Source organism: Scyliorhinus torazame, chromosome 6 (genome assembly GCF_047496885.1).
Source record: "Scyliorhinus torazame isolate Kashiwa2021f chromosome 6, sScyTor2.1, whole genome shotgun sequence".
NCBI classification, from domain to species: domain Eukaryota; kingdom Metazoa; phylum Chordata; class Chondrichthyes; order Carcharhiniformes; family Scyliorhinidae; genus Scyliorhinus; species Scyliorhinus torazame.
Genome location: NC_092712.1, coordinates 84415103 through 84437504, shown reverse-complemented (window position 1 = coordinate 84437504; position 22402 = coordinate 84415103). Strand labels below are relative to the sequence as shown.

At 52.9% G+C, this 22402-nt stretch overlaps 1 protein-coding gene across 2 annotated transcripts in view; it reads right to left on the bottom strand.

Annotated features, from left to right (window-relative positions):
* The window catches only part of odad2 (outer dynein arm docking complex subunit 2), a 549301-nt gene that overhangs the window by 297102 nt on the left and 229797 nt on the right, over window positions 1-22402 (bottom strand). For both annotated transcript variants that reach the window (XM_072508396.1, XM_072508397.1), the window contains exons 11-12: window positions 13670-13816; window positions 1991-2200 (exon numbers count right to left, since the gene is read on the bottom strand). In XM_072508396.1, the coding sequence (XP_072364497.1) occupies window positions 1991-2200; window positions 13670-13816 (357 nt within the window). The remainder of the gene's footprint in view (window positions 1-1990; window positions 2201-13669; window positions 13817-22402) is intronic.

Genomic DNA, 22402 nt, shown 5'->3' with positions numbered 1-22402 from the left:
TCCAGCTTGTACCGGGAGGGGTTCTCACCCTCCCCCATCAACTCAGCCAACTTCTTAGCGAAGTACTCGGATGGCCTTGGGCCCTCTGTCCCTTCGGGCAAGTCCACAATTCTCAGATTGTGTCGCCTCAAGCGGTTCTCCAAGTCTTCAGCTTTGCTTGGGGTCTTCTGTTGACCTCCACCACCCTCCGCAGCTCGTCCCCCATCGAGGTGAACTGGTCGCTGTGCTGCGCCACGGACTCCTCCACTTCCTTCATCTTCTCGCCCTGCTCTCTCACCTCGGCCGATGTCTTTGCCACAGCTACTCTCACCGGGGTGATTGCCTCCTCCACCAATGACATCAATGCGACCGCCATCTCCTTCCTCAAAGCCTCCATGTGCCTCGCAAACTGCTTTTCTAGCTCCACTGCCATCACCTCAGTCATCTTCTCCACTGTAAGTAGTGCGGCCCCACCATGCGGTCTGGCATCCGCCATCTTGTCAGCGCTTTTGCTGGTCCTCTCGTTTCCTCCCTTCTTCGACGCTGCTTTTCGCATCCTTTAACGACTTATTATTTTTCCATTTTTTTTCCATCCTTCTTTCTTTCCTCAATCTTTTTTTATTATAGAAAAACAAAAAGTTCTTCCTTCAAAAAAAGAGAAAAAAAACTTTCACTAAGTTTCTTTAAAACTTCTTTCTCTTCTTTTTTGTATTCCTCCAGAATTCCCCTGGGACCGGACTTCAGTCTTCTTACAACATTCTAGGCGGGAGCCACCCGATGTGGGACATCTCACCTACAACCGCCTCGACCTCTGTTTAAGTCCGCCCCCGCTGCTCCAACCTCCGCACGCGCTGGGCTCGACGCCTCAGCACCAGCCGCCCGACACCTGCACGGGGGGCGTCATTCTCCGACCCCCCAGCGGGTCGGAGAATGGCCGTTGGCCACCGTGAATCCCGCCCCCGCCGGTTGCCGAAGTCTCCGGTACCGGAGATTGGGTGGGGGCGGGAATCGGGCCGCGCCGGTTGGCGGGCCCCCCCCGCTCAATTCTCCGGCCCGGATGGGCTGAAGTCCCGCCGAGAAATTGCCTGTCCCGCCGGCGTAAATTAAAGTAGGTATTTACCGGCGGGACAAGGCGGCGCGGGCGGGCTCCGGGGTCCTGGGGGGGGGCGCGGGGCGATCTGACCCCGGGGGGTGCCCCCACGGTGGCCTGGCCTGCGATCGGGGCCCACCGATCCGCGGGCGGGCCTGTGCCGTGGGGGCACTCTTTCCCTTCCGCCTCCGCAACGGCCTCCACCATGGCGGAGGCGGAAGAGACTCTCCCCACAGCGCATGCGCGGGAAACTGTCAGCAGCCGCTGACACTCCCGCGCATGCGCCGCCCGGGGATGTCATTTCCGCGCCAGCTGGCGGGGCAACAAAGGCCGTTTCCACCAGCTGGCGGGGCAGAAATCCCTCCGGCGCCGGCCTAGCCCCTCAATGTCGGGGCTCGGCCCCCAAAGATGCGGAGCATTCCGCACCTTTGGGGCGGCGCGATGCCCGTCTGATTGGCGCCGTTTTGGGCGCCAGTCGGTGGACATCGCGCCGTTGGGTGAGAATTTCGTCCAGGGTTCCTCGCCGGTTTTCAAACCAGCCCCGCTTGATGTCCGGGACGACCCCAAGACCGACAATAATCGGGGGCGGGGAGAGCGAAGAATCGGGGAAACCCCCGAAAGCGCCGCAAATAGTGGCCACCGGCGGGAGCTCCTCTCGCTGCGGCTGACCCGCTCGCAAACGCCACCGGAAATCCTATGTAAAGCACCGTAGGATATTTTTTAAATTCAAGGTGCTCTAGAAATACAAAGTTACTGTAATTGAGCCCACCAACCTGTCAGTTATTTCTCATTTTTTTTACATCAGAAGCACTAGTAAATATTGGCAAATGTTATCAAATCAAACTAAGCATCAGCTCTTTGTTCTTCTAATCTAACTAAATTGCATAAATTGTATTAACTTATCGTAAAATGATTACTTACCAGGCGTTGAATTCCACCATGTAGTCTGACAGTCTGTCTTGCTCTTCTGAATTTGGCTATATTGGCAATAGTTTCTGCAGCCAAACATTTGAGATCTTTATTGTGGGAGTCCAAGATTTTCACCATGATCTGTAAACCACCTAGTTCTGCCAAGCAACGTCGGATTTGTGAATTTTTACTAATTTCTTTTAGAATCTTTAAAGAACCAACCTATAGATGTACAAAAATGTTAATTTAAATTTTTATGAAACATGTTTAATTGGTCATGTGATCTTTCAATAGAAGCATCTTTCATGGGTAAAAAGGTTAAAAGGGAAGACCATTGAGAAGCAGTGGCTGACATTTTAAGGAAATGCTTCATACTCTCAACACAATACCAGGAGGTTGCACCATCTGTGGCCAACTAACGAAGTTAAGAGTGGTATCAAATTGAAAGGAAAGGCACGCAATGCTGCAAAGATTTGTGCTAGGTCAGAAGATCGTAAAACCTTTCAAAACCAGCAAAAGACTAAAAATAACTGAGGGGGAAACTAGAGAATTAAAGAAAACTAGCATAAAAGAAAAAAACAGACAATGAAAGCTTCCGCAGTTAAATAAAAAGGAAAAGAGTAGCTGAAGTGAGCACTGATCCCTTAAAGGTAAGATTAGGTAATTTATAATGGGAAACAAGGAAATGGCAGAGGCCTTGAACAAGTTATTGGAGTCAATGATGAGTCCTTTAAAGGTGGGACAAACATGATTTATTTTCTACTCATAACTAGGAAATACAGCAACTAAGCAACAATTCAAGTTCCAGCCTTGACCATTCTGAGATGCCGGCTCCTTCCTGGGCTGACTTTTATCTCAGGGAATTAACAAACCCACTGTTGGGCTCTGCCCCTCCGCCCCGGGAAGAATATGTAATCTCCACACAGTCACACAAGGTCGGAATCGAACACGGGTCTCTGGCGCTGTGAGGCTGCAGTGCTAATCACTGTGCCACCACCGTGCCGCCACAACACAAGTATTCTGGATATCTTCATAATAGAAAGAAGACACAGAGAGCATTCCAAGAATAGTAGAAAATCACAAGGTAAAAAGGAGGGACAGACTTAAAGCAATTACTGTCACTAGAGAAAAGGGGCGGTTTTCTCCAAAAATGGGGCTATGTCCCCACGCTAGTGTCAAAATGCGGGCGTTTCACTCTGGACTTTCCTAAGTCCAGAGTGATTCTCCAATTTACAGGGTGTTTGCCGGGCCCCGGAGTGCTTCTTGCAGCTCTGGCTGCGGATACGGGGCCTGCACTTCCGGTCGGAAGTCCGCGCATGCGCACGGCGGCGGCCTGCGGCTGTCGCCCCGTGCGACATGGCGGACTCACACCACGGACCATGATGGATGAAGTAGGTCTCCCCAAGATCTTGTGTGCCCGTGGATCGGTGCCGCCCGATCGCTTGCCTGGCCGCCCCCCCCACCAGGGTGGCCGCGGACTGAGTCCGCAGCCGCCGCCGGCCGTTCCCGACAGGCAAAACGTAGTTAGAACCACGCCATCCGGAACTTGGCCAGTTGTCCTCGGAGAATTGCCACTGCGTAGACCGCGCACGATTCGCGGCAATCGAAGAATCGCAGGAGCGGCGTTGTGCCGGATTTCGATGTCATCGCCCATTCTCCGCCCCCGCGACGATCGCGATTTCGGCACGGAGGCTCGGAGAATCCCGCCCAAGGTAATCGAAAAGCTAATGGGACTTATGGCTGACAAGTTCCCTGCAACTGATGGTCTGCATTCTAGGGTCTTAAAAGAGGTGGCTCGAGAGATAGTAGATGTACTGTATCACAGCCTAATAAGAGGTGTTTGTTTGCATGTGCGTCTCTCATTTTCCAGCACTTGGTCTATAACCTGGGTATGTTATGATGTTTCAAGTGCTCATCTAAATGCTCCTTAAATGTGTGAGGATTGCCTCTAAACCCTTTCAGGCAGTGAGATTTGGGTGCGCCTGGCGCAGATCCGGGTTCGCCAGTTAATTTATGGGCGAGGCCAAAATTGGGATTCGCGCCGGGTACAAATCAGTTTGCTATCTAACCAGCCCGCTCCCAGTGGAGGGTTCCGGATCCTGCCCAGACGTGGCAAGACACCAATTGACACCAATTAAGAGCAATCTCCATCTCATTTACGAGGTGGAAGCACAATCTAACAGCCTCCCGGGAACTTGCCAGTTCCCCAAAGAAAGATCACGCGGGCGCTGTTTAGTACTCCTAATTATAAACAGGAAACTAGTGCAATGGCTGCTGAGGGGAGCCGAGTGGCCATTTCCGCTACCCGGCATGCAGCCCAAGGACACGGAGCTTCTGCCCCTGTGCTTGGGGGGGGGGGGGGGGGGGGGGGGGGGGGGGGGGGGAGGGGGGGGAGGGGGGGGGGAAGGAACCCCTCAAGGGGAAAGGGCCTCGTGTGTGTGTGTGGGGGGGGGGGTGCATGGTGCCATAGGGTGCGGGTCACTCCTGGGCTGGGGATGTATGGGCCTTAGCATCTGTGGGGCCTACAGGCCATCCTCCAATATTGTGCATACACATAATAGGGGGCAGCTACAGCTGCTGCCTGTCTGTCCTACTAAACACATCCAGGACAGAGTCCTGTTTGTGGTTATATGCTGAAGATCCACTTTAACTCCCTTATGGCTGTGAGCAGTCTCTGGCTGCAAGGCTGAAGGCTATTACTAATAAGGAATTAGCATTGTTAGTTATGTGAGCACTTCACAGCTACGGGTTGTGTTTGCTGCTTGCTCCTGCTTGTGGCTGCAGATGCCTTGAAATGCAGTTGCGGTTTCCTTCCTTTTCAGTAACCGGAAAAAAGGACAATTTTTTTCGAAGATATCTGGGTCCTGGGACAACGGGCTCAGGGGGACGTAAGAGTCCAGAAGGCAATCGGTTTGAAGCAAGAAGACGCTGCGGGTCCTGGTGTGTGACATTGATCAGGGCTACCTGATGACGCTGTTGAAGAAATACTTTTGCAGGTTGCTTATACTTTTGTTGCTGGTGGTGAGTGCTGCATGTAACTGGCACGAAACACTGCACCTTGATGTCAGCGGACTATGTAGATGCCCTGGATTTGGTTCCGTGAGATTGGGCCGTGTGCAAGGGCCTACACAGCTGTGGCTCCTGGACAGAGAATGGCACTGATACGTGGAACAAATAACACATTGATGGACAGATCATTTCTATGACAAAGTTCTGGACATGATAACACATTCTCAGGCTTATCCTCCATTTCAATTGAGGAAACCTGCGAGGAGTGATACCGTGTGGCTTTTTTGTGTGATTATGAGCTGATATAGCTTTGCATTGGTACCAATATGGAATGGTGCCATTTCCTTGTTGTTTCCTTGTTAGCATGATATGTGGAATATTACGGAGATGATTTTAAAATCTTTGTTGCTGTTGACCATTTAATAAATAAAATATTCTCAAGTGGTGCTACAGATTGTGTTTGCTGATTGCTCCTGGGGGTAGCTGCCAATGCCTGAAGGTTGTGTGTTTGTTTGCTGCTACCCTTTTGCTTCTGTGGCCTGGAGTAACAAAAGGGAGGATGTAAGATGACTTGCTGCCAGTGCTGGAGGAGATGGGGGAGCTCTTTTTCTCTTCTGGCATGCTCCGCGTTGGTGAGATTTTGCCCTTCTGTGGAGTCTACTGCTGGGAATTGTAGGAGGGATTGAGAGAGGTGGATTGATCCAAATGAGCAACTTGATGAAGGTGTTGAAGAAATGTTTTTACAGATTGCTGGTGGCTATATTGTACTGTTGACTGTTTGATGGTAATGCCTGGAGGATGTGTGCTTGTTCACTGCCGCCCCTTTGCTTTAGTGACCTGGAGTAAGGAAAGGGAGGATGAAAGATGACCTGCTGCCAGCGCTAGAGAAGACAAAAGGGACCTCTTTCTCTCTTCTGCATCGGATTGATCCAAATGATCAACTTGACGAAGGTGTTGAAGAAATGCTTTTTCAGATTGCTGGTGACTTTCCAGGGCTCTAGCAGGGACTTGGTGCACCATTTCCCAAGCTACAGCCCACAAGTCACGGATGCCCTTGTGGGTGGCTGACTATATTAACTTTGAGCTGGACTAAGCCCATCAAGATGCCCGGGCAGCAGGATTCTCCGTCATCTCCGGGATGCCCCAGGTCCAGAGGAAATAAACGGCACGCATGTCACCTTGCGCGCATCAGGGCACCATGGAATGCACCCTTCATTAACACAAAGGGGTTCTACTCCCTGAATATTCAACTTATGTGCAACCACTGCCTCTGGATCATGCACTCGTGTGCACGCTTCCCAGGGAATGCGCATGACAGCTACATCCTGTAACACTCGGGAGATCCAAAACATCTTCGAGGACCACCCCAGGATGACAAGTTGCCTCTTGAGGGATAAGGGTTACCCGTTTATGTCCTGACTGATAATGTTTATGTGAAGACCGGAGACCGATATAACTAGGCCCATGCTGGACTTCCGGTGCGGCGGCATGAAGTAACGCCCGCATCTTGGGTAGCTCCCACGCAGGCTCCGGTACTTTGCGCTTATTTGCCCAATCGAGGAATTTTTTAAAACGCGCTTTCCAGGCAGTGAAACTGACCACAAAGAATGCAATGTCAAAACTGACATCGCAGAGGGACGGAGGGGTGAACTTGCTGACGTCAAACCCGAGCAACGAGGTATCAAAGATGTTGGAGGAAGTGGTCGTACCTATCACCCTCGGCATGATAGCAGGGGTGGTAGCCAGAGAATTAAAGACATTTTGTGCAGAAATGGATGGGTGCTTCAAAAAACACGGTCAGGAATTGAATGCTTAATTTAAAGCCACGGTGGAAGAAGATTGTGCTTCCACCTCGGCCCAGTCAGGGAGCAACTGGGCAAAACAATAAAAGTGTTAGTTGGGCAGGCGGAGAAATTGAAAAATGTGGAGGAGGCCTTATCCCAACACGAAGACAGACTTGCGTCCTTGGAAGCTGAAATGGCGATTGTCGGTGATAGGAACAAGGGGAGATAAGAACAAGGGGTGGGATTCTCCGAAAACTGGCATGATGGCCGGGACTTGGCGCCATAAACGGCGAGGATCACTCCGGCGTCGGGCCCCCCCAAACAACGCAAATTCTACGACCCCGAATGGGCTAGCAGCGCCGTGACGCCATTTGCGATGGCGTCACCCGATGTGGGTGGTGACGCCGTGCGGCGTCACGGCACAAAAGACGCGCCCCCCCCAACCCCGGAGGACCCAACAAGATGGCCGCCCGCCGCGCAGCTCCGAGGTTCCAGGACCGCGACATCGAGGCGCTCTTGGACGCAGTGGAGGAGAGGAGGGAGTCCCTGTACCCCGGACACGGCCGCAGGGTCGCCCCACGCCTCAGCCGGCGTCTGTGGAGGGAGATGGCAGAGGCCGTCTGCGCTGTGGCTCTGACACCACGGACAGGCACCCAGTGCCACAAGAAGGTGAACAACCTCGTCAGGGCAGCCAGGGTGAGTTCCCCCCTCCTCTCTGCCCGATGTGCAGCACACCCCCAGGTGAAACCAACCCTAACCTCTGCACTATACGCGCAACCAATGGCGTGCATTCATATACCTGTCTAACACTGTTGCCCTTTACCCCTGCCACCCACCCGCCCCCCACAGGAGAAGCGCGCACACAACATTTGGGAGCATGAGAGGACTGGAGGGGGCCCAGCTGAGGCCACTCACCGTACATGAGGAAAGGGCCCTGGAACTGGCTGGCGGACCTGAGGACCGGGAGGTTGCCGATGCAGAGGTCGGGGGCCCACCAGCAAGTGAGCCACCGACAGCCTGTCCCCATATCCCCCCTCCCCCATATTCCCCCTCCCCCATATCACCTGATCACCGCCTGCGTGTCTAACCATGCATGCTTCAATGTGTATTGCAGGAGCAAACGTCGAGGCACCCATCCCCGCAGATGCCGACCGCCCATAGGATGCCCCAGGGCGACCATGGGATACGGAGAGACCCGGACCCTCTGGCATGCGACGTCCACAGGATGCCCCAGGACGAGCACCGGATACAAAGAGACCCGGACCTTCTGGCACGTGACGCCCACAGGATGCCCCACGGCGACCACGGGAGACGTGGAGCAATAGGGAGACGATGCCCCGGTCTCGTGCGGGTGCTGCGACGCAGGAGTATGCTACCCAGCGACGAGGGGGCAGCCACAGGCCCGCGCCGCAGCCGAGCCACGAAACCACTACCCAGGACAGCCCTACCCAGGACAGCCCTACCCAGGACAGCCCTACCCAGGACAGCCCTACCCAGGAAACCAAAATACAGGACAGTGACACAGAATGGATGGGTGGAGACCAACCGCCACCCCAAAGTACCATGGACTCAGAGTCGGACGATGCGCATGACACAACGCCACTGCTGTCTCCAACACCCTCCACCATCGCAGAGACACTCACCTCGGTTGGGCACTTCAGTGATGAGGCTTCTGCTACACTCACTGTTGCGCACAACACAGCCGTACAGGTACAGCAGGTGGAGGTAGGAGCAGCAGAGGAGCCGGGAGGTCGTAGGGCATCCTGGCGCAAGCCAACATCTGCCGCCCAGATGGATCCCGGGTTCCTGGAGTTACCACACCCACCCATAGCCCCGATGCGACCACCGAACCTGGGACGAGCGAAGAGGGTGACGGTCGGCTTGCAGCGGCTGCAGTCGCAGGTGGAGGAGTGCACCTGCATCCAGGAGCTGGGAATGGTGCCACCCAGGCCGACACCGCACGGGTGGCGTCCGCGGTGGAGGCAATAGGTGCGACGGTGTCAGACATGGGGAGCAGTATGCGAGGCCTGGGGTTTTCCGTGCAGGCGGCGTCTGTGGCCCAGGACATGGCTGCCCTCTCATAGGAGACCATGAGCCAGGGCCAGCGGCAGATGGCAGAGGCGCTCAACGCTGTGGCCCTGTCTCAGCAGGCCATGGCCCAGTCTCAGCAGGCAATGGCCCAATCCCTGCAGGCCATGGCCCAGTCTCAGCAGGCCATTGCTGACGGCATCAGCGCCATTGCCCATGTGCTAGCCGGCGTTGCACAGTCGCAGACAGGGATGGACAATTCCCTGAGCTCCATGGCTGCAAACCTGCAGACCCTTGTCTGGAGGCAAGGCCTCCAGGACTGGCAGCGCCAGGTGTCGGAGGGCCGTCGGATGGCCGGTCCGTTCGTACCCCCGACCCATGTAGAGGCCTGGGGGCCATTGGGCACCCCGAGGGAGGAGGAGGTGCTGGCGCCCGTCCCTGGTCCCCCTGTAGGGGAGGTCCAGGAACACTGCAGCACCTCGGACTCTCCCCCTTCCGTCCCAGGTGCATCGGGTGGGCAACGGGCAGGACAGGCTGGCAGCTCGCCATCCCAGTCGCCCGGGCCGCAGCCTGGCCCATCTAGGCCAGGACGCCCCAGAAAACAGCCGCCAAAGGGATCCCGAGTCAGAGGGCAGGAATCGCAGGAGTCCACCTCCAGTTTTGCTGTACCGTCTGGGGAACCACCTAGGCGTAGTCAAAGGGCCCGTAAGGCCAAACAATTAGACACTGAGTAAGTTGGCACGGGTGCAGGGCACAGACGAGTTTTAGGGGCTATGGCACATGTATGCACTGTTTGTTATTAAAATCACTTTAACACCTACAGAAGCTGCCTTTGTGGTCTGTCCGAAGCGTGCGGGGGTGTCATGTACATTGAGCGCCAGTGTGTGAGTGAGGGGTGGTCTTACGTCGGCCTCAGGTGAGTCTGCCCCCTTCCCCCTGGGCCGCCCTCACCATCTCCCCGGGCAGAGGACGGGACCGTGCGCTGCAGTGTCACAGCCGCATGCAGGGATGGCCCGGGTGGATGGTGGTACTGTGGCCATGGGTCAGACATCGTCAACGATCTGGAGCCAGGAGCTCATTGCAGAGCGAGTTGGCATCATCCTCCATGGCCTGCAATAGACACACGTCCACCGGCGCCCGTGAGAGCCCGGCCGTCGTGCCGCAGGTGGATCTGCAATGGAGGGGTGGTGTGCATGCGGGTTGGGTGGGTGCGGTTGGGGGGGGGTGAGGGTGCTGGGTGGGTGGATGGGTGGGGGGGGGGTTGAGGGTGTTTGGGTGTTGCCATGGTGTGCGGTATGTGGCCATACTCGCCGATTCCCACGCCCCCTAGTCAGTGAACCGGGCGGCTATCAGCCTGTCCCGTGCCCACTGGCCCACGTGGTAATGGTGGACAGCCACCCGCCCATGTCTAGCCCGTCTGCCCTGACCATTGCCCCCATCCCCCTCATCTGGGGAGGACTGCGCCTCTTCCTGCTGCTCCTCCACTCCGCCCTCCTCTGCCTGCGGAACATCGCCCCTCTGCTGGGCTATGTTGTGCAGGACGCAGCACAACACAATGATGCGGCCTACCCTATCTGACGGATACTGGAGGGCGCCCCCAGAGAGGTCCAGGCACCTGAAACGCATTTTGAGCATGCCAAAGCACCTCGCTATCACACGCCTTGTCGCTGCATGGGCATCATTGTAGCTGTTCTTCACGTCATTCTGTGGCCTCCGTATAGGCGTCATCAGCCACGACCGCAACGGGTAACCCCTGTCGCCCAGCAACCAGCCCCTCAGCCGGGGGTGGCGTCCCTGGTACATGCCAGGGATGTAAGACCGCGACAACACGTATGAGTCATGTACACTTCCCGGGTACGGGCGCAGACGTGCAGGATAATCATGCGGTGATCGCAGACCACCTGGATGTTCATGGAATAGGTCCCCTTCCTATTGGTGAACATGGCCCTGTTATCTGCAGCTGGCCGCACGGCAACGTGCATCCCATCGATCGCGCCCTGGACCATGGGAAACCCGGCCACGGCAGTGATGCCCACGGCCCGGGCATCCTGGCAGGCCCGGTCCACAGGGAAGCAGATGTCTGGGTCCGCAATGGCATATAGGGCGTCTGTCACTGCCCGGATGCACCGGTGCACCGATGCTGCGAGATGCCGGACAGGTCCCCACCTGGCGTCTGGAACTTTTATGACCCGGTGGCATAAAGGTTCAGGGCCACCGTAACCTTGACGGACACGGGGAGAGGGTGTGTGTGTCCCCAGTGCCATGCGGTGCCAGCAGGTGGCAGATATGTGCCAGGGTTTCCCGGCTCATCCGGAGTCTGCTCCTGCATTCCCGGTCCGTGAGGTCCTGGTACGACAACCGGGGCCGGTACACACGGGGTCTCCTCGGGTGCCTCCATTGCCGTGGCGCCTCGACGTCCTCCTCCCCCTCCTCGTGTTCCTCCTCCACTACGTGCTCCCCCTGCTCCTCCTCCTCGTCCTGTCGGGCGGGTGTCCCTCCAGCCTGGGCGGCTGCCGCCTGCCCCTCTGCGGCATGCTCCTCTGTGGCAGCCTGCGCCGCCTCTCTGGCATGCTCCCCCTCCTCCTCCTCCAGGGCAACATGGAGAATAGCGGCTGCCGCCACGGCGGCCAACATCGCTGGCTGATCAGGCAACATTACGGCCTGCGGAGGGGGCGGGGGTGCGAAACGAAGACATGTCATCATTGCCTGTACCCACCCCCCTCCCCCCAGCCAGGGGGCATGGGCTGCATGGGAGCGACTGTTGGAGGATGGCACCTGGCCAGGCAAACAAACTCTCTTGCCCTCGCACCCCCCTCCCCGGCACTCACCCCCTCCCCGTCCCCGGCACTCACCACCCCCCAGCTTCCCCGGCACTCACCCCCCGTCCCTTGCACTCACCCCCCCCCCCACATCCACGGCACTCACACCCCCCCCCCCCCCGTACCCGGCACTCATCCCCCCGTCCCCCTCGCCGGCACTCACCCGTCCCCGGCACTCACCCCCCCCGTCCCCGGCACTCACCCCCCCCGTACCCGGCACTCATCCCCCTCGCCGGCATTCAGCCCCCCCCGTCCCCGGCAAAGTTTTCCCAATTGATGAGCGGTGATGAGGTATTTGCTGTGCTGTAGCTCGACAGGGCACACAGGGCCTTGAGGCAGAAACCGCTACTGAATGAACCACCTCAAGTGGTGATCATTCGGTTTCATAGTTTTCAGAGAAATAAGCAGGTCCTGGAATGGGCCAAGAAAGCCCGGAATGGGCAGTGCAGTGGTTAGCACTGCTGCCTCATGGCGCCGAGGTCCCAGGTTCGATCCCGGCTCTGGGTCACTGTCCGTGTGGAGTTTGCACATTCTCCCCGTGTTTGCGTGGGTTTCGCCCCCATAACCCAAAGATGTGCAGGGTAGGTGGATTGGCCCCGCTAAATTGTCCCTTAATTGGAAAAAATTGGAAACTCTAAATTTATTTTTAAAAAAGAATGCCTGGAATATCAACTGGGATGGCATCATGGCAAGGATTTACCAGGACATTGGCACGGATCTGGCAAAACAACGGGCGGCCTTCAATAACGTGAAGACAGTCCTGTTTAATTGAAGAGTGCAATTTGGGGTTGTGTACCCAGCGAAACTAAGGGTCACGTTTGCATCAAATTTCTATTTTGAAACTCCCAAGCAGGCCGAGGACTTTACCAAGGATTGTGGTCTAGTTATGGCTTGAGAGATGCAGGCGGGCGGTTGATCAGTTGGGATGTTAATATTTTACTGCTTTTATTGTTCATGTTGTTAAAGTGTTGAGTTGGGTAATGGTGGAGGCGTTTGAATGGAGTCGCTTTCTCTGTTCTGGGTTTTGTTTTAAAGATTTTCCTTCTTTATAGGCTTAGTAGTTCCTGGGACAATGTGAGTATCTTTCCTCAGTTTAGGCCTTTGATTATAATGGGTGGGAAAGAGGATCAGTGGGGAGAAACATGCTTGGGGAGATATGAAAGCGACGGTTAAAGAATAGGTGGGACCTGGGGTGGAATAGTCACCTTATTAGCACTAGAAAGTTAGCTAGTTAACAGAAATCAAGTAGGGGATGGGGCTGAGACTTATTGGGCTAGTTTGGCTAAGCTCGATGGATTGAGAGGGGAGGGAGGAAAGGGAGGGGGTTGGAAGAGACAATGTTGTCTGGGGAGGTGGGGGAGGGGGAAGGGGAAACTGACAATGACCAGTTATCTTTTTCTGCTCCACCATTTAGGTGTGATGGGTCGCCAACTTAGGTGGGCCTACGGCCTGGTAATCATTGGTGAATCTATGGCATTTTGCGGTGGTAATGACTGACTCGGAGCTGGGGGTGGGGGTAAGGGTTATGGAGAACGGGCAGGAAAGTGGAGTTGAGGCTGAGATGAGATTAAACTTTATTGTCTTGACTGGCGGAATGGGCTTGAGGGGCAGAATTGTTGACTCATGTTTCAAGTTTTTATGTTCTTTACGTTCTTATGTTTTGGGGGCTAAAGGGATCAAAGGATGTGGGAGGAAAGCGGGTTACTGAGTTGGATGATCAGCCCTAATCATAATGAATGGCGGAGCAGGCCCGAAGGGCTGAATGGCCTATATATGCTCCTATTTTCTATGTTAAAAAGGTTTTCTGAATAATTTAAATATTACAGTGAAGCTTCCACCTGTCTGAAGCCAAGCTTTTATTTTGTTTCAGACTCTAAGCTGCTTGGAATATGCATCATTTCTAATCATGGCTGAGATCTGCTGTCATTGACTCTTTCTCCTCTCCACATAGTGCTAAGAAATGGGTGCACACACTGTGTTAGGCAGAGAAAAATGAGACCCTATTTGTTTAAAAATATTACCATAGCTTAATAAATGATAATCTGGCTTACCTTACATTTGGTTTCGTCTGTATCTAACAGGTTAATCAGAACCTCTAGTCCACCCACCTCTCGGATGGCCAACTGACTTGTCTCATTAGTCAAATTAAAGTCTCTCATTGAGCACAAGGCAATAACAGTAGCTGTTTGGTTGCCACCCTGAAATTGAATAGAAATGAAAATTAGACAAATAATGCAATAACAAATTGAGAAACTTATGGTTCTGGTATAATGCTTCATCAAACAAATGAAATCTCAAAATTTTTTAAAATTGGAAAAGCTGAATAGTGGAATACATTCATAATAATATTTCTTTAAGATAGACAAAACTGTTGAAATTTGTTAAAGCTCCGTTAGCATGTTTCTTGAAGGCAATAAAGCATTTTGGTCTTAAATGAGATTGGTGAATGACAGGTGCATTCTGACCATTCCTAGACAATTTACGAATGAGTTGGCATGGAACGTTGGACCAATATGTCATCAGCAACAGCCCTCATGTAATCCTGTTTGGAGGGGGGGGGGGGGGGGGGGGGGGGGGGGGGGGATTGGTGAGAGGAGGAAATTACAACGTGGGTGGTGGCAATCAACTGTTTAGTGAATTGATATATTTACAGTTTTGGAAGCCTTACAAAGGGGCATTCTGGCATTGGAAACAGTTCAGATAAGGTTCACCAGGCTGATTTTCTGGGATGAAGGAAGGGGTTGTCTTCCCATGAAAGGTTGAGCAGGTTGGTCCTCTACTCAGTGGAGTTCAAAAGAATTAGATGTTATCTTATTGAAATATGCAAGATTATGAGGAGCTTGATAGGGTAGATGTTTCTGTGGGATCTAGAAATAAGTGGTTACTCATTTAAGACTGAGATGAAGAGGAATTTCTTCTTTCAGAAGCTTTTGGAATTCTCTTCCATAGGGAGCAGTAAATACTGAGTCATGACAAACATTCTAGGTTTATTCAGACAGACTTTGATCTACAAGGGATTTATGATGGGTATGCAGGATAGTAAAGGCTATAATCATATCAGCCATGATGGGGAAGGCTCAAATGGCCAAATGGTCTATTCCTGCTCCTACTACTTATCATCTTATGGGAAGTAATTGGCAAAAAGGGGTAATCAAGATAATCAAGAGAAGTGATTGGCAGTGGGGAGATAATTGAGAGGTGGGGTTCAGGAGAATGTGGGAAGCAATCGGGAGTAAGTGGAGGGTTTGGATGGACGCCGAGCAAGAATTGGCAACAATCTCTGGCACTGTAAAGGAACTGAGAGGTTTTCCTGCTTAGAATCATAGAATTAGAATCATAGAATTTACAGTGCAGGAGGAGGCCATTTGGCCCATCAAGTCTGCACCGATGCTTTGAAAGAACACCCTACCCAAGCCCAGAGCTCCACCCTATCCCCTATCCCCGTAACCCAGCAACCCCACCCAATCTTTTTGTTTGGACGTTAAGGGCAATTTAACATGGCCAATCCACCTAACCTGCACACCTTTGGACTGTGGGAGGGAAACGGAGCACCCAGAAGAAACCCATGCAGACACGGGCAGTGACCCAAGCCGGGAATCAAACCTGGGATGCTGGAGCTGTGAAGCAACTGTGCTAACCACTGTGCTACCGTGCCTCCCTGAAGGAGGCTTCTGCTGCTCCTGCTAAGTTCTTTTTAGACAAAAGGTGGCATTAAGCAGTTTGTAGGCTGCATGTAAATCATGATGTCAGACCAATTTGCAAAGAAGGCCTCATGCGTTTTGCATATTCAAAGAACAGGTTGCAGCTAAACTGGAGGGGCACCGATATCCTGGCTGGGAGGTTTGCTAGAGTGACTCAGGAGGATTTAAACTAGTATGGCAGGGGGGTGGGAACCAGAGAGTTAGCTCAGAAGGTATAATAACCGAAGGGGAAATAGAGAACCAAAATAAGAGAACAACAACACCCTCAGGTAGAGGAAAAAAGGTGACAAGTGTGAGAAGGGAGGTGGTCAATGCAGGACTGAGGGCGTTGTACCTAAATGCACGCAGTATACGGAATAAGGTAAATGAGCTTGTTGCGCATGTTGAAATTGCCAGTACGATGCTGTGGGGAATCACAAAGATGTGGCTGCAAGGGGATCAGGTCTGGGATCTAAATATCCAAGGATATGTGTCCTATCGAAAGGACAGGCAGATGGGCAAGGGGGGGGGGGTGGCATTGTCAGGAAGGAATGCAGTTAAATCGATAGCAAGGAGCGATATAGGATCAGAAGGCACAGAATCTCTGTGGGTAGAGTTGAGGATACGCAAAGGTAAAAAGATCCTGATGGGAGTTGTGCACAGGCCCCTTAGCAGTAGTCAGGATGTGGGGGAAAAAATAAATCAGGAGATAGAAAAGGCATGTAAAAATGGCAATATTATAATAATCATTGGGGACTTCAATATGCTGGTGGACGGGGAAAATCAGGTTGGTAGTGGATCCCAAGAAAGGGAATTTGTGGAATGTCTAAGAAATGATTTTTTGGAGCAGCTTGTGACAGAGCCTACCAGGGTCTTTGACAAGGCATATCTGGATTTGGTGATGTGCAATGAGGCAGACTTAATTAGGGATCTTAAGGTGAAAGAACCCTGAAGGAGCAGTGACCACAATATTATAGAATTTACCCCTGCAGTTTGAGAGGGAGAAACTGCAATCAGATGTAATGGTATTACAATTAAATAGGGTAACTACAAAGACACGAGGGAGGTGCTGGTCATAGTTGATTGGAAAAGGGGCCTAGCACAGAAGACAGTGGAACAGCAATGGCAGGAGTCTTTGGGGGTCATTCGGGAGGCACAATAGAAATTCATCCAAAGGAGGAGGAAACATGCGAAGGGGAGGACAAGGCATCCATAGCTGACGAGGAAAGTCAAATACAGCATAAAAGGAAAAGAAAAGGTATACAAAGTGGCGAGTATTAATGGGAAGCCAGAGGATTGGGAAGCCTTTAAAAGTGAGCAGAGCACATGTCCATAAGGCTTATTCTCGAATCGACTTTTTCATTTTGAGTAGGGCGCTGATAGCGAGAGTAGAGGATACCGAGTATTCGGCAATAGCCATTTCGGACCACGCCCCGCATTGGGTGGACTTGGAGATGGGGGAGGAGAGGGACCAGCGCCCTCTGTGGCGCTTGGAGGTGGGGCTGTTGGCGGACGAGGAAGTGAGCGAGCAGGTCCAAGGAAGTATAGAGAGGTACTTGGAGACCAACGACAACGGGGAGGTCCGGGTGGGGATGGTATGGGAGGCACTGAAGGCGGTGGTGAGGGGAGAGCTGATCTCCATCAGGGCCCACAAGGAGCAGAGGGAGCAGGGGGAGAGGGAGAGGCTGGTGGGGGAGATGGTGAGGGTAGACAGGAGGTATGCGGAAGAACCTGAGGAAGGATTGTTGAGGAAGAGGCGCAGCCTCCAGGCCGAATTCGACCTGGTGACCACCAGGAAGGCGGAGGTGCAGTGGAGGAAGGCCCAGGGGGCGGTCTAAGAGTATGGGGAAAAGGCAAGCCGGATGCTGGCACATCAGCTTCGGAAGCGGGACGCAGCTAGGGAGATCGGGGGAGTTAAGGACAGGGGAGGGTGCATGGTGCGGAGTGGGGTTGGCATCAATGGGGTCTTCAGGGACTTCTACGAGGAATTGTGCCGATCCGAGCCCCCACGGGAGGAGGGAGGGATGGGCCGTTTCCTGGACCAATTGAGGTTTCCAAAGGTGGAAGAGGGACTGGTGGCGGGACTGGGGGCCCCGATTGGGCTGGAGGAGCTGATCAAAGGGATAGGAAGCATGCAGGCGGGGAAGGCACCGGGGCCGGACGGTTTCCCGGTCGAGTTCTATAAAAAATATATGGACCTGTTGGGCCCGCTGTTAGTTAGGACCTTTAATGAGGCAAGGGAGGGGGGGGCTTTACCCCCGACGATGTCCCGGGCACTGATCTCCTTGATCCTGAAGCGGGACAAGGATCCCCTGCAATGTGGGTCTTACAGACCGATTTCCTTGCTAAATGTAGATGCCAAGGTGCTGGCGAAGGTCTTAGCCACGAGGATTGAGGATTGTGTGCCGCAGATCATCCATGAAGTCCAGACGGGGTTTGTGAAGGGGAGACAGTTGAACGCGAATATGCGGAGGCTTTTGAACGTTATCATGATGCCGGCGAGGGAGGGGGAGGCGGAGATAGTGGTGGCGATGGACGCTGAGAAAGCCTTCGATAGGGTAGAGTGGGGGTACCTGTGGGAGGTGCTGAAGAGGTTCGGGTTTGGGGAGGGGTTTGCCAGGTGGGTTAGGTTGTTGTACGAGGTCCCGATGGCGAGTGTGGCCACAAATAGGAGGCGGTCCAAGTACTTTCGGTTGCACTGAGGGACGAGACAGGGGTGTCCCCTGTCCCCCCTGCTCTTCGCACTGGCGCTTGAACCCCTGGCTATGGCACTGAGAGAGCCGAGGAACTGGAGGGGGTTGGTGCGGGGTGGGGAGGAGCATAGGGTGTCGCTTTATGCGGACGACCTGCTGCTGTATGTGGCGGACCCGGTGGGAGGAATGCCAAAGGTAATGAGGATGCTTAGGGAATTCGGGGACTTTTCGGGGTACAAGCTCAATATGGGGAAGAGCGAGCTGTTCATAGTTCAGCTAGGGGACCAGGAGAGGGGGATTGGCGAGCTCCCACTAAAAAGGGCGGAGAGGAGTTTCAGATATTTGGGGGTCCAGGTGGCCAGGAGCTGGGGGGCCCTGCATAGGCTTAACTTTACAAGGCTGGTGGAGCAAATGGAGGAGGAGTTCAAGAGGTGGGACGCGTTGCCGTTGTCCCTGGCGGGTAGGGTGCAGTCAATCAAAATGACTGTGCTCCCAAGGTTCCAGTGCGTCCCCGTGTTTATCCCGAAGGCTTTTTTCAGGCGGGTTAACAGGAGTATAATGGGGTTTGTGTGGGCGCGAGGGACTCCGAGGATGAGAAGGGTGTTCCTGGAACGGAGTAGAGATAGGGGGGCTGGCGCTGCCCAACTTCTCTGGGTACTACTGGACCGCCAATGCGACAATGGTGCGCAAGTGGAGGGGAGGGGGCTGCATGGAAGAGGCTGGAGACGGCGTCCTGTGTGGGTACGAGTCTGGGGGCGCTGGCAACGGCACCGCTGCCACTCCCTCCAAGGAGGTATACCACGAGCCCGGTGGTGGTGGCGGCCCTCAAAATCTGGGGCAGTGGAGGCGGCATAGGGGAGAAGTTAGGGCCTCGGCGTGGACCCCATTACGGGGGAACCACCATTTCCCCCCAGGAAGAACAGGTGGAGGGTTTTCGGGGTGGCACAGGGCAGGCATACGAACGTTGGGGGACCTGTTTGTGGACGGAAAGTTCGCGAGCTTGGGTGAGCTGGAGGAGAAGTATGGGCTCCCCCCGGGGAACACCTTCAGGTACTTACAGGTAAGGGCGTTTGTCAGACGGCAGGTGGTGGAATTCCCACGGCTACTGCCACACGCAGTATAGGACAGGGTGCTCTCGGGGGGGTTGGTGGGAGTGGGGACGATCTCGGAAACTTACCAGGTGATGCAGGAGGAGGAGGAGGCCTCGGTGGTGGAGTTGAAAGGTAAGTGGGAGGAGGAGTTGGGAGAGGAGATCGAAGAGGGGACGTGGGCAGATGCCCTAGGGAGGGTGAACTCTTCCTCTTCATGCACGAGGCTCAGCCTCATACAGTTTAAGGTGCTGCACAGGGCACACATGACCGGGACAAGGATGAGCAGGTTCTTTGAGGGTGAGGACAGGTGTGTTAGGTGCTCAGGGAGCCCAGCAAATCACACCCATATGTTCTGGGCATGCCCAGCGCTGGAGGAATTTTGGAAGGGCGTAGCGAGGACGGTGTCGAGGGTGGTAGGATCCAGGGTCAAACCGGGCTGGGGGCTCGCAATATTTGGGGTGGTAGAGGAGCCGGGAGTGCAGGAGGCAAAAGAGGCCGGAATTCTGGCCTTTGCGTCCCTGGTAGCCCGGCGAAGGATTCTCCTTCAGTGGAAAGATACGAGGCCCCCAAGCGTGGAATCCTGGATCAGCGATATGGCAGGGTTCATTAAATTGGAGAGGGTGAAATTCGCCTTGAGAGGGTCGGTACAAGGGTTCTTTAGGCGGTGGCAACCGTTCTTAGACTTTCTGGCAGAACGCTAGACATTGGTCAATGGCAGCAGCAGCTCGGGGGGTGGGCGGGGGGGGGGTTACTTTATTTTTGTTTATGTTATTTACACTGGAAGGGTCTGAGGGGGTGTATACACCTGTTGTCTTAAGTCGGGGTGTTAATGTTAATTTATTATTTAGGTATGGGGGGGAGGGGTTTGGGGGGTTGCTTTTTTAGATTGTGTTTTGTACTTAACCCTGTTGGGTTCTTTTTTCTTTCTCATTTTGTTATTGATATTTTATGAAAACCTTTAATAAAAAAAATTTTTTTTTTTAAAAAGTGAGCAGAGGACAACTAAAAATGCAATAAGGGGGGAGAAGATGAAATATGAGTGCAAGCTAGTTAGTAATATAAAGGAAGATAGGAAGAGTATTTTTCAATATATGAAAGGTAAGAGAGAGGCAAAAATAGACATTGGACCACTGAAAAATGTGGCTGGAGAAGTAATAATAAGAAAGAAATGGCAGAGAAACGTAATAGTTACTTTGCATCAGTCTTCACGGTGGAAGACACCAATGGGATGCCAGAGCTCGAGGAGAATCAGGGGGCAGAGATGAGTGCAGTGACCATCACTAAGGAGAAGGTTCTGGGGAAACAGAAACGTCTGATTGTGGATAAATCTCTTGGACCGAATGGACTACACCCCAGGGTTCTAAAAAAGATAGCTGAGGAGATTGTGAAATGAAATGAAATGAAAATGAAATGAAAATCGCTTATTGTCACGAGTAGGCTTCAATGAAGTTACTGTGAAAAGCCCCTAGTCGCCACATTCCGGCGCCTGTTCGGGGAGGCTGGTATGGGAATCGAACCATGCTGCTGGCCTGCCTTGGTCTGCTTTAAAAGCCAGCGATTTAGCCCAGTGTGCTAAACCAGCCCCTGTGGAGGCATTGGTGGTGATCTTTCAGGAATCACTGGAGGCAGGAAGGGTCCCAGTGGACTGGAAAGTGGCGAGTGAAACACCACTGTTTAAGAAGGGAGAGAGGCAGAAGACGGCAAATTATAGGCTGGTTAGCCTGACTTCGGTCATTGGTAAGATTTTAGAATCCATTAATAAAGATGAAATTGCGGAGTACTTGAATGGATGATAAAACAGGACTGAGTCAGAACGGCTTCGTCAAGCGGAGATCATGTCTGAAAAATTTGTTAAGAGTTCTTTGAGGAGGTAGCAAGGAAGTTAGACAAAGGAGAACCAGTGGACGTGATTTATTTAGATTTCAGAAGGCCTTTGACAAGGTGCCGCATATAAGACTTGTAAATAAGTTAAGAGCCCTAGGTGTTAAGGGTAAGATCCCGGCATGGATAGAGGATTGGCTGAATGGCAGAAGGCAGAGAGTGGGGATAAAGGGGTCTTTTTCAGGATTGCAGCCGGTAACTAATGGTGTGCCTCAGGGGTCTGTGTTGGGGCCACAACTTTTCACAATATACATTAATGATCTGGAAGAAGGAACTGAAGGCAATGTTGCCAAGTTTGCAGATGATGCAAAGATCTGTAGCGGGGCAGGTAGTATTGAGGAAGCAGGCGGGCTGCAGAAGGACTTGGACAGGCTCGGAGAATGGGCAAAGAAGTGGCAGATGGAATACAATGTGGAAAAGTGTGAGGTTATGCACTTTGGAAGGAGAAATGGAGGCATAGACTATTTTCCAAATGGGGAAATGCTTAAGAAATCAGAAGCACAAAGGGACTTGGGAGTCTTGTTTATGATTCTCTTAAGGTTAACGTGCAGGTTCAGTCGGCAGTTCGGAAGACAAATGCAATGTTAGCATTCATGTCACGAGGGCTAGAATACAAGACCAAGGATGTACTTCTGAGGCTATTTAAGGCTCTTGTCTGGTCCCATTTGGAGTATTGTACTTTTGAGGCTGTATAATGAAATGAATGAAATGAAATGAAATGAAAAATGAATGAAATAAAAAAATGAAAATCGCTTATTGTCACAAGTAGGCTTCAAATGAAGTTCCTGTGAAAAGCCCCTAGTCGCCACATACCGGCGCCTGTTCGGGGAGGCTGTTACGGGAATCGAACCGTGCTGCTGGCCTGCCATGACCTCATTTGGAGTATTGTGAGCAGTTTTGGGCCCCGTATCTAAGGAAGGATGTGCTGGCCTTGGAAAGGGTCCAGCAGAGGTTCACAAGAATGATCCCCGGAATGAAGTGCTTGTCGTATGAGGAAAGGTTGAAGACTCTGGGTTTGTACTCGTTGGAGTTTAGAAGGATGAGAGGGGATCTTATTGAAACTTACAAGATACTGCGAGGCCTGGATATAGTGGACGTGGAGAGGGTGTTTCCACTGGCAGGAAAAACTAGAACTAGAGGACACAATCTCAGACTAAAGGGACGATCTTTTAAAACAGAGATGAGTAGGAATTTCTTCAGTCAGAGGGTGGTGAATCTGTGGAACTCTTTGCCGCAGGAGGCTGTGGAGATAGATAGGTTCTTGATTAATAAAGGGATCATGGGTTATGGGGAGAAGGCAGGAGAATGGGGATGAGAAAAATATCAGCCATGATTGAATGGCGGAGAAGACTCGATGGGCTGAGTGGCCGAATTCTGCTCCTATGTCTTATGGTCTTATTCTTGTTTCAAGTAAAGGCCTTGAACACCCTTTCATGCAG